This window comes from Ovis aries, chromosome 3 (assembly GCF_016772045.2).
Source record: "Ovis aries strain OAR_USU_Benz2616 breed Rambouillet chromosome 3, ARS-UI_Ramb_v3.0, whole genome shotgun sequence".
Lineage (NCBI taxonomy): Eukaryota > Metazoa > Chordata > Mammalia > Artiodactyla > Bovidae > Ovis > Ovis aries.
This window is the reverse complement of record NC_056056.1, coordinates 207,023,241-207,038,679: the sequence shown is the minus strand read 5'-3', so window position 1 is coordinate 207,038,679 and position 15,439 is coordinate 207,023,241. Positions and strand designations below refer to the sequence as shown.

The 15,439-nt window shown below is 40.3% G+C and overlaps 1 protein-coding gene across 2 annotated transcripts; it reads right to left on the bottom strand.

The window, feature by feature from the left end:
• Positions 1 to 9,979: 9,979 nt before the first annotated feature.
• On the bottom strand, positions 9,980 to 14,760 carry NANOG (Nanog homeobox). Of its 2 annotated transcripts, none has more exons than XM_004006901.5 (4): positions 14,463 to 14,760; positions 11,996 to 12,258; positions 10,543 to 10,629; positions 9,980 to 10,396 (listed from the first exon to the last, which is right to left on the bottom strand). In XM_004006901.5, the coding sequence occupies exons 1-4, from the start codon at positions 14,596 to 14,598 to the stop codon at positions 9,980 to 9,982; spliced, it is 903 nt and encodes a 300-aa protein (XP_004006950.3). In that variant the 5' UTR covers positions 14,599 to 14,760. The 2 variants fall into 2 exon arrangements, with proteins under 2 accessions (XP_004006950.3, XP_014950445.1); XM_015094959.3 differs by having other exon boundaries at positions 9,980 to 10,351.
• Positions 14,761 to 15,439: the final 679 nt, after the last annotated feature.

Genomic DNA, 15,439 nt, shown 5'->3' with positions numbered 1-15,439 from the left:
TTGAGTTTAATGGTCCCTTGCAAACGAGGGAGCATTCCCTTCTTGAGATAAGAGGGAGATGAGGGCTTTGTGCAGACTCTGCAGTAGACGGAGATTTCACTCCCCTTTGCTGTACAATAACATGTATGCACCTGCACTGTACTGAAAAGGCTTATTCTTACAGTCTGGAATTCTGCCTAAGGAGGGCTTTATAATAATAAACGGCAATTAGTTTGCCCAGTTCTGTTCCTCTGGCCAGAGTGGTGTCCTGTCTGTCTCTTGTGTGTTTTGTATGTTCTGTGTCATTTCACTCGTAGTAACCAACAATTTATAGTTCTAAATAATACTTAAATAGAAAGTTTCTTTTTTAAGACTTAAATCAATTATACTTTTTTTCTCCTTTTTTGTTGTTGAGTGGTGAAGTCATGTCTGACTCTTTGTGACCCCATGAACTGCAACATGCCAGGCTCCTCTGTCCTCTGTTACCTCTGGGAATTTGATAAAATTTATGTCCATTGAGTCAGTGATACTATCTAGCCATCTCATCCTCTGTCACCCCTTATCCTTTTGCCTTCAATCTTTCCCAGCATTAGGATCTTTTCCAATGTGTCAGGTCTTCACACCAGGTGGCCAGTTGGAGCTTCAGCTTCTTCCAATGAAAATTCAGGGTTGATTTCCTTTAGGATTGACTGGTTTGATCACCTTGCAGTGCAAAGGACTCTCAAGAGTCTTCTCCAGCAACACAATTCAAAAGCATCAATTCTTCAAGCTCTGCCCTCTTTATGGTCCAACTCTCACATCCATACATGACCACTGGAAAAACCACAGCTTTGACTACACGGACGTTGGTCGGCAAAGTGATGTCTCTGCTTTTAATACTCTGTCTAGGCTTGTCATAGCTTTTCTTCCAAGGAGCAAGCGTCTTTTAATTTCATGGCTGCAGTCATCATCTGCAGTGATTTTGGAGCCTAAGACAATAAAATCTATCACTGCTTCCACTTTCCCCCCTTCTCTTTGCCTTGAAGTGATGGAACCAGATGCCAGAATCTTAATTTTTTGAATGTCTGAGTTTCAAGCCAGCTTTTTCACTCTCCTGTTTCACCCTCATCAAGAGGCTCTTTAGTTCCTCTTCTCTTTCTTCCATTAGAATGGTATCGTCTGCATATCTGAGGTTGTTGATATTTCTACTGGGCCACCTGGGAAGCCCTGCTTTTTCCTTACAAAACTCAGAGACAAACAAACCCCAAGTTAGTAGAAGTAAGAAAATAACAGAAATCATCGGAATAGAAAACAGACTAGAGAAACAAATTCAGTCAAAATTAGTTCTTTGAAGAGTAATAAACTTGATAAATCAATAAGAAGACTGACCAATATTGGAAATTTTAAAATGGGCTATCCTACTGACATCAGAAGGGAAATATAGAGTTAGTATGAATACCTTTATACCAAAACTCAATCATTTGATGAAATGGGAAAAAAAAGTTCTTGAAAGGCACAAATTACCAAAACAGATGTAAGGTGACAGAAAATCTGATTAACCTTTCATGGGTCAAATAAATTAGTTAGCAAAATTACTCCACAAAAATCTCCAGGTCCAGAAGATTCCCATGATGAATTCTGTCAGATATTTAAGGAAGAAATAATACTAATCTCATACAAGCTCTTTCAGAAAGTAGAAGAAGAAGGGCCACCCAAGGCATACGGTTCACGGTGGAGAGTTCTGACAAAATGCAGTCCACTGCATTTTGAGAAGGGAACGGCAAACTACTTCAGTATTCTTGCCTCGAGCACCCTATGAACACTATAGGAAGGGGAAAAAAAAAAAAAGCCTGGTCTTACCTAATACTAATTGTGTCTTCCAAGACCCTGTTTCCATAAAAGATTCTAAACTAAGGTTCTCAGTGAATGTGCACTTCAGAGGAGAGAGTATTCAACCTTGTGCAGAGGGAAGGCATAATTCCCCACTCCTTAAGTGAGACTGTGAAGGAGGAAACAGACAAAACAGGCTCCATCTTGAAAGCAGGACTACATCTTGGGCCAGACTGTGGACTTTGAGCTACTGGAAAACCAGACCCCTGGATGGAAGAGCCCCAGGGCTCGTACCTAGACTCTCTGTCGCCTTAAAGAATACCCTAATTGTCTGTGTAACCAAATAGAACCATAAATTCTAGTATGCTTATTCAGGTATGAGCACAGGCCTACTGATAATTGTCCACTGTTAATTAACTAGGCCTAAGGCATATGAATCACGGGTTATCTTTGATTGTATCTTTCTTTTCCTTTGTTCAGACTAGTTTCAGGGAATTTGGGGAGGTGGGTTTGGGCACTGTACACTTAGGGTATATAAGGTTTTCAGAAAAACTGGTCGGGGTCCTTGGCTAAGAGGAGACTCTGCCTTGGGCCCCGTGTAATAAACTGCACTCCACTCTCTGCATTGTGCTTGTGAGTGAGTTTGTTTCCCGGATGGGTGGCTACAACAGCTGTAGACATTGACCTCCTTCCCCAAAGTACAGTATGAAAAAGGCGGGAAAAGAACAACATCAGAGTGGAGAAACCTGATACACTGAATGGAGTTCCCTCCGTGGACATTTGGAAATAGAAGGTTTGCTTCTGTTTTCTCCAGTACTTCTTATTGGACCCCCGCCCCAGTCTTGCTGATGATACGCTGAAACAATATGAAGGAGACTGATAATGCTTTCAGTTAAAACTCTGAACAGCAGATCTCTTTTCTGCTTGTCCTCAGCAATTCATACGTCCCTTAAAATACCTCATCACACTCAGCCAAGAATGTTTGCGAGCTTCCTTCACTGCTCACCACTATGAGTCACTTGGCAAACAAGTGTCCTTTACTCTGATAAGCTTTCTCATTTTTTCTTAATTAAAACAAAAAAAGAAGAGTTTTTTTTTGGTCACACAGCACATAGAATCTTAGTTCCCAGACCAAGGATCGAACTCACAGCCCTTGCATGGCAAGTACAAAGTCTTAACCACTGGACCACCAGAGGACGCTCTCCCTTTTCCCCACCCTCTCATGGTCTCCAGTTAGTTCCTTTTAGGACCTCCCCCCAGTTCATCAGACATATCTATGTACATCTTTACCATCATACATTGATCACACACAATTGAGGGACATGTCTAGAAAAATATTTCCTTGTCCTGGAAGATTTGATTATAAGAAAGAAACTTCCCAAGGTTCTAAAACAGGCAGCTGGTGAGTCCAGAACAGGTAGTGGACCCCTGGGGGGAGATGTGACCCTCCAAGTGAGCTTAACGCTGCATCTGGTGGCTTTGCCCAAAGCGGCCTTGTCTGATCTGTGGTTCAGAACCCAGAGTTCCAGGATTCTAGCTTCTCTAAAGGTAATAAGACAAATACATGATCTATTTTCATGTTTCAAAAAAGTTATTTTTACTGGTAATTATTTATTCCCGTACATGCTACTCCTGTTCTTTCCAAATGGAGATATTTATTATTTTTGTCTGATAATATATGCTCTAAAAAAATTCCAGTAATAGCATATGAAAATTCCTTCAAATTTTTCCTTCCTTAAATATTGCTTTTTGGTATATATCTTTCCACATTATATTTATGTCTGTCCATTGGGAAATCATGTAGCAAAGAAATATCTGGGGCTTTGGAGTCAGGTAATTAAGGGTTTGAATCTAGATTTTGACCATCCCTACTGGGTACCATCTTTGATATGTTGCTTAGACTCTTGGCTTCTTTTTTTATACAAAAAATTGATTTTTAATAATCTCTTCCTCGTATGAATATTTGGGGAGTGTGGAAAAACCTGATTACCCGCTAGTTCCTCAGTAGTAGCAGCTAATATGGAAACCTGTTAATTGGTTTGAAAAATATTAAAGAGATAGACTTAACTAGTGATTATTTGTGCAGCAAAATGGATGGACCTAGAGATTATCATACTCAGAGAAGTAAGTCAGAAAGATAGATACCATTATGATAGCACTTATATGTGAACTCTAAAAAAATGATACAAATTAACTTATCTACAAAACAGTAAATAAGGATCGAACCGCATCCCGTTGGAGGGGAATGTCAGGGGGAGGGATAAATTAGGGATTTGGGATTAACCTATGTGCATGCGTGCATGCATGCTAAATTGCTTCAGTTGTGTCCGACTCTCAACCCCATGGACTGTAGCCTGCCAGGCTTCTCTGTCCATGGGGATTCTCCAGGCAAGAATACTGGACCATTCCTGTATTCATGTCCTCCTCCAGGGGATCTTCCTGACCCAAGGATCGAACCCGTGTCTCTTATGTCTCCTGCATTGGCAGACGGATTCTTTACCACTAGTGCCACCTGGGAAGCCCGGGATTAACATATGCACACTGCTATATAGAAAACTGGTGGCTTCCCTGGTGGCTCAGAGGTTAAAGCATCTGCCTGGAATGCGGGAGACCGGGGTTTGATCCCTGGGTCAGGAAGATCCCCTGGAGAAGGAAAATGGCAACCCACTCCAGTACTTTTGCCTGGAGAACCCCATGGAGTGAGGAGCCTGGTAGGCTACAGTCCATGGGGTCCCAAAGAGTTGGACACGGCTGAGCGACTTCACTTTCACTTTCATATAGGAAATAGATAACCAGCAAAGACCTGCTGTATAGCACAGTGAACTCTACTCAATATTTTGTAATAACCTATAAGGGAAAAGAATCTGAAAACGAATATATATATCATTGAGTCACTTTGCTGTAGACCTGAAACTAACACAACATTGTAAATCAAGTATACTTCAATTTTAAAAAATTAATTTAAAAAACCCTCCCCAAAGAGTAGCTGTTTGGATATGGTAGGTGAAAGAAAATATCCTAGGATAATGATCAGGCTTCTAGCTATGATAATAGGGTGGATTATAGTGCTATGAGCCAGCATAAGTGTGAAATACATTTATAAGTATTTTCTTCCAAGTTGAAACCTGATTTTTTCACAATTCTTTTGGAAGTTGCAAACAGCATAAGGAAAGGCACAGCACAGAGCCAGCCATGGAGTTACGAATAATAGTCATTTTTCTCTTATCCTGACAAAGACTGATACAGCAGATATTTACACAAGGGCTTTTTCTCTATAGAGGGTAGTCTCAATAGATAAAGAGAACCTTTTTTATTGACTTAATGAGATAGAAATTGATCAGGGAATCTGTGGGAATGAGTGCATTCGTGTTTAATGGTTTATCAGACAACGCTGAAGGAATCCACAAAGCCTTACACAATTTGGGGAATGTTAAGTATGACTGTAGGGTCAGGTGGCTGAGGATGGATAAGAGACCTGAAAAATGAGAACTAGGGTCTGGGGGAAGCAAGGAATGAAGGCAGGAATTGCAGAAGGACAGGAATTGGGCGACTCATCAAGTATAAAGTGCATTTACTGTATTGTCTGAGAATGTTCACTTTGACAGTAGAAAGCAAATGTAATTTATGTAACCCTTTGCGACTCTGTGGACTGTAGCCAGCCAGGTTCCTCTGTCTGTGGTATTCCAGGCAAAAATACTGGACTGGGTTGCCATTTCCTACATCAGGGGATCTTTTCGACCTTCAGATATAGCACATTAACTATAGCTAAGTAAGTATGACTGATTTGGCTAGGCAGAGTACATGTACACAGAACACAGAATGGGACCAGAGGAGCAAGAGGCATCAATACTCTTATTTAGTCCAACACTAAGTATCCTTATGTACCAGAGGCATTCAACATCCATAGCTTTTATCTATGTATTTATTTTCTGGAGCCGAGAAAGGTTTATTGCAAAGCCATGCAAGGAGACAGGTTCTTCAGGCCCTAAAGAGTCAGAAGCTCCCCAGAGGGTTTCGGAGAAGCACTTTTAAAAGCCAGGTGAGGGAGGGGGATCACAGGATTTGTGATCAGCTTGTGCACAGTTCTCTGGTTAGATTGTGCCACCATCCATAGCTTTTAAATTGGTGGTCCATTGGTAACACCCATTCCAATGCCACTTGTATTCTACCCAAGTGGTGAAAATAAATTCCACAGTTGCTCATCAAGCTAAGAAGAGCTATACTTATGGCCAGGAGTACCTGCCCTCAATGTCCCCATGGAGAAAGCCTGGGTGACTGTGTCCAGGTACATTTTTTCTGCAAAGATGTGGCCCTAATTCAGTCTGACCACGTCCTTAGTCCCTGTCACATCTTGAACCCAAGACACGGGTTGTATGAACATTGCCAACCTTTCTATAATTCCCCCTTGAGACCCTAAGTGCATGAGGCTGTCCCACTTTAATTCATTCTATAGGCTTCTAGTTTCTTGATTTCACCTGTGAGATTTTTCTGTTCAATACCTCGCTTGATCATTATACTTTGGAGGTAGAGCTACTTTGCATTCATTTCCCAAGCTTTTAACCTTTTTAAGTTCTCAAGGACACTTTCTCTCAGGCCACATCAAACACCCAGAAGCTGGGAACCCCTTAAAGAAGAGCTCGCCACCAGCTGCTGCTGCTTTCTGGTTTCATCTTAGCCTCACACCAAGGCATCTATTCAAATGCCTACATTTCGGTCTCCTCAGTCGGACTCACTTCCTGTGCCAGAAGCTTTTGTCGGCCCCAACTGCTTCTTTATTTAACAAATTCCCTTTATCTACCACTTGAGGCGAGCTCCTTGGGCCCCAGGGGGCCAGCAGTGTTTACTAAGGGCCCTCCCTCTTTCCTGCCCCGTCTGGCGGTTGTCTGCCATTACCTTTGGGTCTCAAATCTTGGCTTCCCCACCGCCTCCCCGCCACCCTAGACACCAAGTTTTCTGAATAGTAGGATTATTTGTAACAGGCTGAAATTTGTCCTTTACCCTGAGAATTGGGTGCTTGAAATTCAGTAAGCAAGGCCTACTCCTCCCACTCTTGGGCTTTGAATCCAGGCTGAGGAATTCAGAAGACCTAGGCAAATTCAACCCATGTGCTTCTTCAGGCACAAACTTAAATGGAGAGGCAAGCTGAAAATCAAGACGAAGCGAAAATATAATGCAGTAAAATGACATTGGAAGTGACATCCACCTCCTTTAGGGAGGAGGATGGAGAGAGAGCAAGATTTTCTAAAAAGAAGGGATGTAGAAAGATGGGAGAGGCTGGCAGGTGACTTAATCATCTCCTTTTCTGCCTGTCTCCTTCTGTTATACTAGTTTATATTCTTGGTAATCCTATGACCCAAAGCAAACACTTAAGTCTTTAAATTGCTGTTGGTAATAGCAACATGATTTGTAATGGCAATTAACAGAAGCAAATTAATGTATTTGTAATATGCACTGCAGTATTTGGTATGTGTCAGTACAGCATTTAAATTCATTGATGTGTAGATTTTATAGTTAGAAAAAGTGAGCTGCAGAAAATGCATGATTTATTCGGATAGGAAAAATGAGTTATGTTTATGTCACGTGTATGCATGAAAATGTCAGGAAAGATGTCAGAGTTAAAGTTAAGTAACAATCTTTCTTTTCTAAGGAAATGACAGTCACACTGAGATATTAGGAAACACCAAAAAACAAAATCTTTCCCTGGCTTGACTAACCTGAATTTCACTCTTCATTAACAGAAATATTTTGAGAGAATATTTGAGGAAGAAACCACCTCTATGTTAACTATGTTTAATAAGGAAAATAAGGACTCTGTTCTTGAATGTAGTTGTCAATTTTTATTATTTATCTAAATTATCTCAAATCTCTCAATTTTGACATGCAAAGAGGTTGAAAAATGTCAAGTGGATAAAAGACTTTCAAAAGAGGATGGTATAATCCTCTTACAATGGAATAAGTCTATTAAAAACAACATATACAAACCACCCATATTACATATACTAATACACCCGTAGGAAATGTTATCTTGTTAATATTGTTTACTAGACTCACTTCATTATGTATTTTCTATTGCTTGGTTTTTAATGATTCTTTTAGTCTTGTTGACTACAACAAGCTCCAGTCTTTAAATAGATGAATGGCATTTCTGTAAAATGGCTGACTTTCAAAAGCAAGTAGTGATCATCAAAATTCCATCCTTCTGCTTTCCCCCTTTTCTCCAATCTTGCTTGCTTCTATCTTTTTATAGGTGCTCCTTTTAATAGGTGCTCCTATCTTTTCTGGCACTAATTAATCTTCCTAAATTAGCTGTTCCTTACTAACATATTCCCAATGTCTTATAGCTACACTTAATCCAAAGCACAAAATTGTAAAAAAACTAACAATGGTTCATCTCAGTATAGGAAAACTAAATTTGGTGTTTCCTGAGTTCTACCACTTTACTTTTAAATTGGAATATAACTGATTTACAGTGTTGCGCTTCTGCTGTACAACATAAATAAGCTATGTGTATACATGCATCCTCTCCCTCTTGAGCCTCCTCCCACCCCCAATAACACTTTACAGTAACTATTTTCCCAAGTTTTCCAGGTTCTGGTTCATCATTTAGTGCTTTTCTCAAATTTGTCAGTTCATCTTGTGCACTTGTTTAGAGCCAAGAATTTTGTAAATGTTAAAGTGACTGATGATACAATCAATCAATGCTTTCTATTTCCATTATCTGCCCGGTTAAATATGCTGCCTGGCAGAGAATCCACATATCTGCCAGTCAAAAAGAATGTTGCGTTCAGTTTTGGTACTGGCAGAAATTTTCACTGACTTCCTCTTTTAGTTAAATGTCTAAACTCATTGGGTTGGACAGTATGATAGATCAACATTGGAAAACTAGGGGAACCACAAGGAAAATAAGAAAACCACTCTGGTTATTCCCACCAATGCTCTGTGGTAACCTAAATGGGAAGGAAATGCAAAAAAAAAAAATGTGGGGGGATATATATATATACACACATACACATATATATAGCTGATTCACCTTGCTGGTATAGGAACAACATTGTAAACCAGCTGTACTCCAATAAAAATTAATTTTAAAGAATCATTCTTAAGTTCACATAAAAAATAAGAATAAAAATAAGCTGAACTTTAACAGTTGTTTCTGGCAGAAGAGCAGTCACAGAACGTGTCATGTGTTACAGGAGACTTTCAGGTCTACCTTTTCCCCTTTGCTCCAGATCTTCCAGATGTGGCATTCTTCCTTAACTGCAAACCACAGATTTTATTGTTTCAATACTACATACACAGAAAGAAAATAAGTTTGTTCAGGTTTAATTAATCCATCACCTAATATTGTGTTATCTGGTTACTTTTCCTTTACTCACTTCTAGTCTCCTGGATGCCTAAAGAAGATTAGTTTATTCCCTTCCTTATGAAATATTCCCATGTTGACCTCCCTGGTGGTCCAATGGCTAAGACTGCAAGTTCCCAAGGCAGAGGGCCTTGGATTCAATCTCTGGTCGGGGAACTAGATCCCACATGCCGCAACTAAAGACCCAGCACAGCCAAAAAAAAAAAAAAAGTTTTCCATGTTTAGTCAGATTTTTAACTCTTTGAATCACTGTGTGAAATCGGGGAGAGACAACTAAATGTAAAATGGCTATTTTTTATTTGTACTTAAACAACAAACCAGCCAAACTGGTACTACTTATGATGTGGCAAAATACAAAACATTGTTCTCCAAAAATAAGAGTGATGAACAAATTAGGGGTTGTAGTAAAATAGCGAAAAAGGGTGGAGGAAATTAGTAAAGCACTCTTCATCTTAAGGACTGAGATTCTTAACAAGTAAAGCCTCCCTATCCCAGAAAATATGAATAATCCCCATCATACGTCTTTGTACTTTTGTTCCCTGTACTTAAAGTTAGATTCTAGATCCTAAAAGTATCCAAAATAGTATATATTATATCCAAAGTACTATAATTGAGTTATCTATAGCCAGACACATTTGTCATGTTGTACAATGCTTCTGAAACCTCTTATTGGACTCATTACCTGTCCCTCAAACTGACACAGAAGGTAGAGTGAAAAGCAGCTTACTAAGGGGAAGCGGTACAGAATTCTAAAACGAGAAAAATTCTAGAGAATACACAGTCTCTGCTCACATTAAGATTGCATACAATAGCTGTCACAAATAGCTGTTACAAATCTTCAGGCTGTATGTTGAGAGGGTAGTTTGGGAATAAATCAGTGATTTGCTGCTGGGAACTGAAATACTTGACAGTTTGCTGTATTATGTTATAATTTTCCCCAGCAGTTCCCAGGGTGGCCTCCAGATCACAGACGGGGGAATTCTGCTGGAGCTGGATCCCTGGCTGCAGGAATTCCTCCATGTAGTTGTTGAACTGATTGTTCCAAGGCTGGTTATTCCAGGCTTGGGGGCACCAGGCCTGACTGTTCCAGGAGTGGTTGCTCCAAGACTGACTGTTCCAGCTCTGATTGCTCCACGTGGGGTTATTCCAGGTCTGGTTACCCCACATGGGCAGGTTTCCAGGAGAGTTCACCAAACACCCCTGATGGTAGGAATAGAAGCCCGGGTATTCTGCTGTTGCTGGGCCCTTTTGAAAAAAGAAGAATGGATTAACTGAAAAAGTACTTGGAAGTTCAGAATTGTCCGTGGTTGGGATTGCATGCTGCAGCAATAGACGGAACTAAAAACTTTTTGTTAGGAAAAAGCAGAAAATTTTAAGTTTTCTGTTATTACCTGAGGCACACCATTGCTATTCCTCGGCCAGTTGTTTTTCTGCCATTTCTTACATTTCATTCTCTGATTCTGGAACCAGGTCTTCACCTGAAGGAAAAGATAACCATTAAAAGTTTAAGATATTAGTAGGGACCTCTGATCTTCCAATGCAGGGGGCATGGGTTCAGTCCCTGGTCAGGGAGCTAAGATCCCATGTGCTGCATGGCCATCCCCCCCCCCCACCCCCCACCCCGCCAAATCCACAAATAAATTTAAAAATAAAATATTAGTAATGCAGGATGTATTGATAGTAGGAACCAAAGAATATTAAGGTTTGTTTTTTTTTCCTGATAGCTACAACTATCTCAAACTTGAAACAAAAATTCTGATTACCAGACTCTTTCCTTAAATCCTGAATCTGAGTGAATTTCAAGCCTTTCAAGTCAGTTGGCTTTTTAAATAAACTTAACTGGTTAAATACACTTCGAGTATGGCTAGGAGGCTAAGGCTATGAACTAGGAAGTTCACATTTAAATGTCTGCCCATACTGTTCACTGAGGTGAGGTGAGGTGAAGTCACTCAGTCGTGTCCTACTCTTTGTGACCCCATAGATTGTAGCCTACCAGGCTCCTCCGTCCATGGGATTTTCCAAGCAAGAGTACTGGAGTGGGTTGCCATTTCCTTCTCCAGAGGATCTTCCCAACCCAGGGATCGAACCCGGGTTTCCCACATTGTAGGCAGACGCTTTACCATCTGAGTTTTAGTCACAGTTAAAAGTAACTTATTTGCAATAATAAGCTCCCCCTCCATATTAGCACATTTACATTTAATATGATAATAGTATGTTAATTCAAGAATGATGAAACATACTTCACGAGGACAACTATACAAAAAGTTAAGATCATTTGATAGAAGACTTTCCAAGTATGGTACCAGAGATAGAAAACCATTTGCCTGAATAAACTAGCCAAAAATATATGAAAAATGGTTAACTTCATCAGTAATCAGATGTATACAGATAAAACATGCAACTTTGATTTTAATGAGAACCAGTGGTTAGCTAGGACTCTTCTAACTCAAGATGATAGAAGTGTGTTTTTCCTTTGTTTAAGGGAAAATTGGAAACGTTTTCACAATTTTGGCTTAACACGGGAAATGGTTTAATAAATTATGACACATTTGCGATAGATATTTAGTGAAAGAAAGATGGTCACAAAACACATTACAAAAAGATTCCATTTTCATTATTAAAAATTAACTTATTTGCAGAGGTGCATAAACATTCTTCTTTTTTCCCCCCCAAAAAATTTATTTGGCTGTGTGGGATCTTAGTTGTGACATGTGGGATCTAGTTCCCTAACTGAGAATCGAACCCAGGCCCCCTTCAGTGGCAGTGGTGAATCTGAGCCGCTGGATCACCAGGGAAATCCCTTATGTTTTATTTCTTATTGCACAGACAACAAAACAACTGTACCTGCTTGTAGCTGAGGTTCAAGATGTTGGAAAGTTCTTGCATTTGCTGGAGACTGAGGTATTTCTGCCTCTGAAATCTGTCATTGAGCACACACAACTGGGTCTGTGAGAACACAGTTCTGATCTTTTGTTTCTTGACGGGGACCTTCTCTTCCTTCTCTGTGCTCTCCTCTGCAGATGGGGACAGTGGTTTCACTCTGGGGCTTGTGGAAGAATCAGGACTGTCCTGAATAAGCAGATCCATGGAGGAAGGAAGAGGAGAGACTGTTGGGAATAAAACAACACTTTTCTCTATAACTTCAAATATTAAAAATGCATTGTTTTCAAAGCACTATTGACAGTCCTCAGAGCAAGATAGTAGGTAATAACTTTATTCTTAAGTGATCCTGAACACTCTGCCAAGTTTTGCACAAAAAACATTTTACATGTAATAGACATGGTTAATATCATGTGTTGCTGGGAAGCAGTTTTTGTTCAGTGGCTAAGTCCTGTCCAGACTCTGCGACCCCATGGACTGCAGCTCACCAGTTTCCCCTGTCCTGGGTGGGAAGCAACAGGGGACTCAAACCTCTTTGATAAAACAGATGATCCAGATTCTTGGGGACTCTATAGAATTAACAGTTTACTACCCAGTTTTAATACCAGGACTGTCAGAAAATGTGAATTCCAATAAACTCCTTTTGCAACCCAGACCTTGGTTAGCTCTGTGGTCTCATTTCCAGGATTATCCCTTCCTTAAGGAGTCTTTTTTTTTTTTGGTTTGGTTTGGCAATTGGACCAAGCTTATCATAGTTTTTTTTTTTTTTTTTTAATGAAATATGCTTGCTGTGTAATATGTAAATCGCAGGTGTACATATAGTTATTTACAATTTTTAAAGGTTATACTCCATGTATAATTATAAAATATTTGCTATCTTTCCCATGTTGTATATCTTATGGAGTTTTTCCATTGATTAGTATGATGCAACAGACAAAAATTTAGAAATAACAAGTTAACAGACAAAAATTGTCTAGCACAGGGCTTGACATATATTATTGACTTTGTAACTGAGAATTTATTTCCTGTACTAGAGATTTATTTGTACAGAGGTATTCCCAGTGCTCAACTCGAATTTTACCCTTGTCATGGAATAAATGGACAGGCCTTAAACAGCAACAACTACCAAAAAAAAAAAAAAAAAAAAAATCACAATTTTACAAGTAGGAAGGTCTTCAACTCATGACTAGAGGTGAGGAGTGTCTAAAAATCATCTAGGATTTCCCTGGTGGTCCAGTGGTTAAGACTCTCTGCACTTCCAATGCAGGGTGCACGGGCTTCCGTCCCTGGTTGAACAAAGATCCCACACAGCGAGGGGCTTGGTCTAACAAAATTTTTTAAAAATCCTTTCACAAAGGTGCAGTTAGCTTGCTAGGAGGACATGCCCATGCCCACTTGCTTGTATTAAGTGCTGTATAATTTCAGCATGTGAAATTCTAAAAGGATACTAACACAAAATTTAGGAAAATGGGGTTAACATTAAAATCCAACACTCAAATATCGCAGTTGGGACATCTTGCCTCAAATACTGCAGTTATTTTAATTATTCCCTTCTCCACAACCGAGTTCTACAGTTGTAATCATAAATAGTTCTTTGGCTGTCTTACACCATAAATGTTAAAAATCGCATTCCTGGGTGAATGGCTAGTGTTACCTTTTTATTTTTAATAATGACTGCCAAATTGATTTCCCAAAAAGGTAGTGCCGTCTTTACAGTATCCTGAGCATCTCTTACATTCACAGTTACCAGTTAGAAGCTTAAGTCCTAGAGCATAGATTTTGAAGCCAAACTGGATTTCAGATCTGAACTCTTACCCACTTAGGCAGCCTATTAAACCTTCTGGAATCATCCACCATAAAGTGAGGTGAACACTTACTTCCCCTAGATTTAGGAGACCTGAGCATACCAGGTGTTTACAAACTACCCAGTAATAGCCATACATCCAGAGGTTAGGAGAAGACACAACGGCTACTTGTATAGTAGAAAAGTGAAATATTTCCAAAAGGTGCATTTCGGATCATTAACGATGCCATCTCTAGCACACCTTGAATAGACAGACCGAAAAGGTGATGTTCCTACTTCTGGCTTAGCAGTAACATTTACTGTTACAGGGTGCTCCGCATGACGCTAAGATTTTACACATCGGTGTATCACATCGCATTTGCTTGTGCACGTAAACTCTCAAATACACTGTATACATCTGAACTGTTCCTCCCCGGTCCCTCGTCTCTCGGTCCACAGATCCTGATCCTGACCGGGGAAAGCGCATGACCCCATCAGATTATAGTTGGAAAAGAGGTGTCGAGAGGATTAACAGATAATGACACCTGCTTATATTGATGGGCTCAAGAGGGAGACAAATGACCTTTAGTCCCTTCTTTCTCTTTCCCTGAAGGAACTTAGTCCCTCAAAGATTCAGTATTTTCTTACCAGTGTCCGTGTCGAGGGTGTCAGCAGATGACATTTGCAAGGACGCGTAACTTTCTTCAGGCATGGGTGAAGATTCCCCAGAGTTGGATGCTTCGGGGCCAAGCAGGCTTTGGGGACAAGCTGGGTCCACACTCATGTTGTTGAGTTGAAGGAGAAGGAAAAAAGCCTAAGAGCTAGATGCTAGGAAAAGTCCAGGCTGAAGAATCTAGATAGAAGAACTTAGAGAAAGATGAAGATCCCCAGGTGTGAAAGTATTAAAAAAAAAGACAGGATGAAAGGGGTCACCTGTAAAATAAGAGCCAACCAGTCCAATCTAGGAAAATGAAAATAAATAGAGGCTCTACATTTATAAGTAAGGCTCAACCATACTTGGCCCCGCCCCTCCTGGCAACGCCACGCCCACACAGCCCTTGCGAATTCCCAGTTAATCCCGTCTGCCAGTCTCACCAAGGCCATTGTAATGCAAAAGAGAGTTGCAGAGTAACCCAGACCCGGTGGGGAACTGGGAAACTGGGACCTCGGAAATGGGAAACACAATGGACCCAGCAATGAGACACTCCCAGCTTCACCTTGTTTCCACCTTTTAGAAGTCAAAGACGCACCTCCTGGGGCCACCTCAGGTGACTGAAACTCTCACTGGGACAGTTAATTCCCTTGACTTGAGCCCCCCTTAGGGTCTCGAAATCAGGCTAGTTTATGGCAAAAACTGCAACTAACTCTATTTTCCTCTTTGGTTCACTCTAAGGTCACAGTAAAACACATATGGAATGTTAAGGCATCAGCTGATGTTAAAAAATCGCACTTGTTTTCAGCCCCCACCTAACTTCTGTCTTGGTTTTTGGCTTTCAGAAAAACCACCAAGTCTTTTCAGCAGGGCAAAAGCCAGAGGAAAGGACCTGCAGACCTAGGATCCTGGGAGCCTAGTTAGTCATCATACGTAAACCATTACTGTGGAAGTTTTTAAAAGCACGTAAACA

Excerpts from the sequence above, each read along its gene's own strand:
- NANOG (XM_004006901.5), bottom strand. The coding sequence starts at position 14,598 with ATGAGTGTGGACCCAGCTTGTCCCCAAAGCCTGCTTGGCCCCGAAGCA. Across the intron at positions 10,630-11,995 it reads TGAACCTCAGCTACAAGCAG|GTGAAGACCTGGTTCCAGAA; the intron begins GTACAGTTGTTT and ends CTTTTCCTTCAG. Across the intron at positions 10,397-10,542 it reads ATAGCAATGGTGTGCCTCAG|GGCCCAGCAACAGCAGAATA; the intron begins GTAATAACAGAA and ends TTTTTTCAAAAG.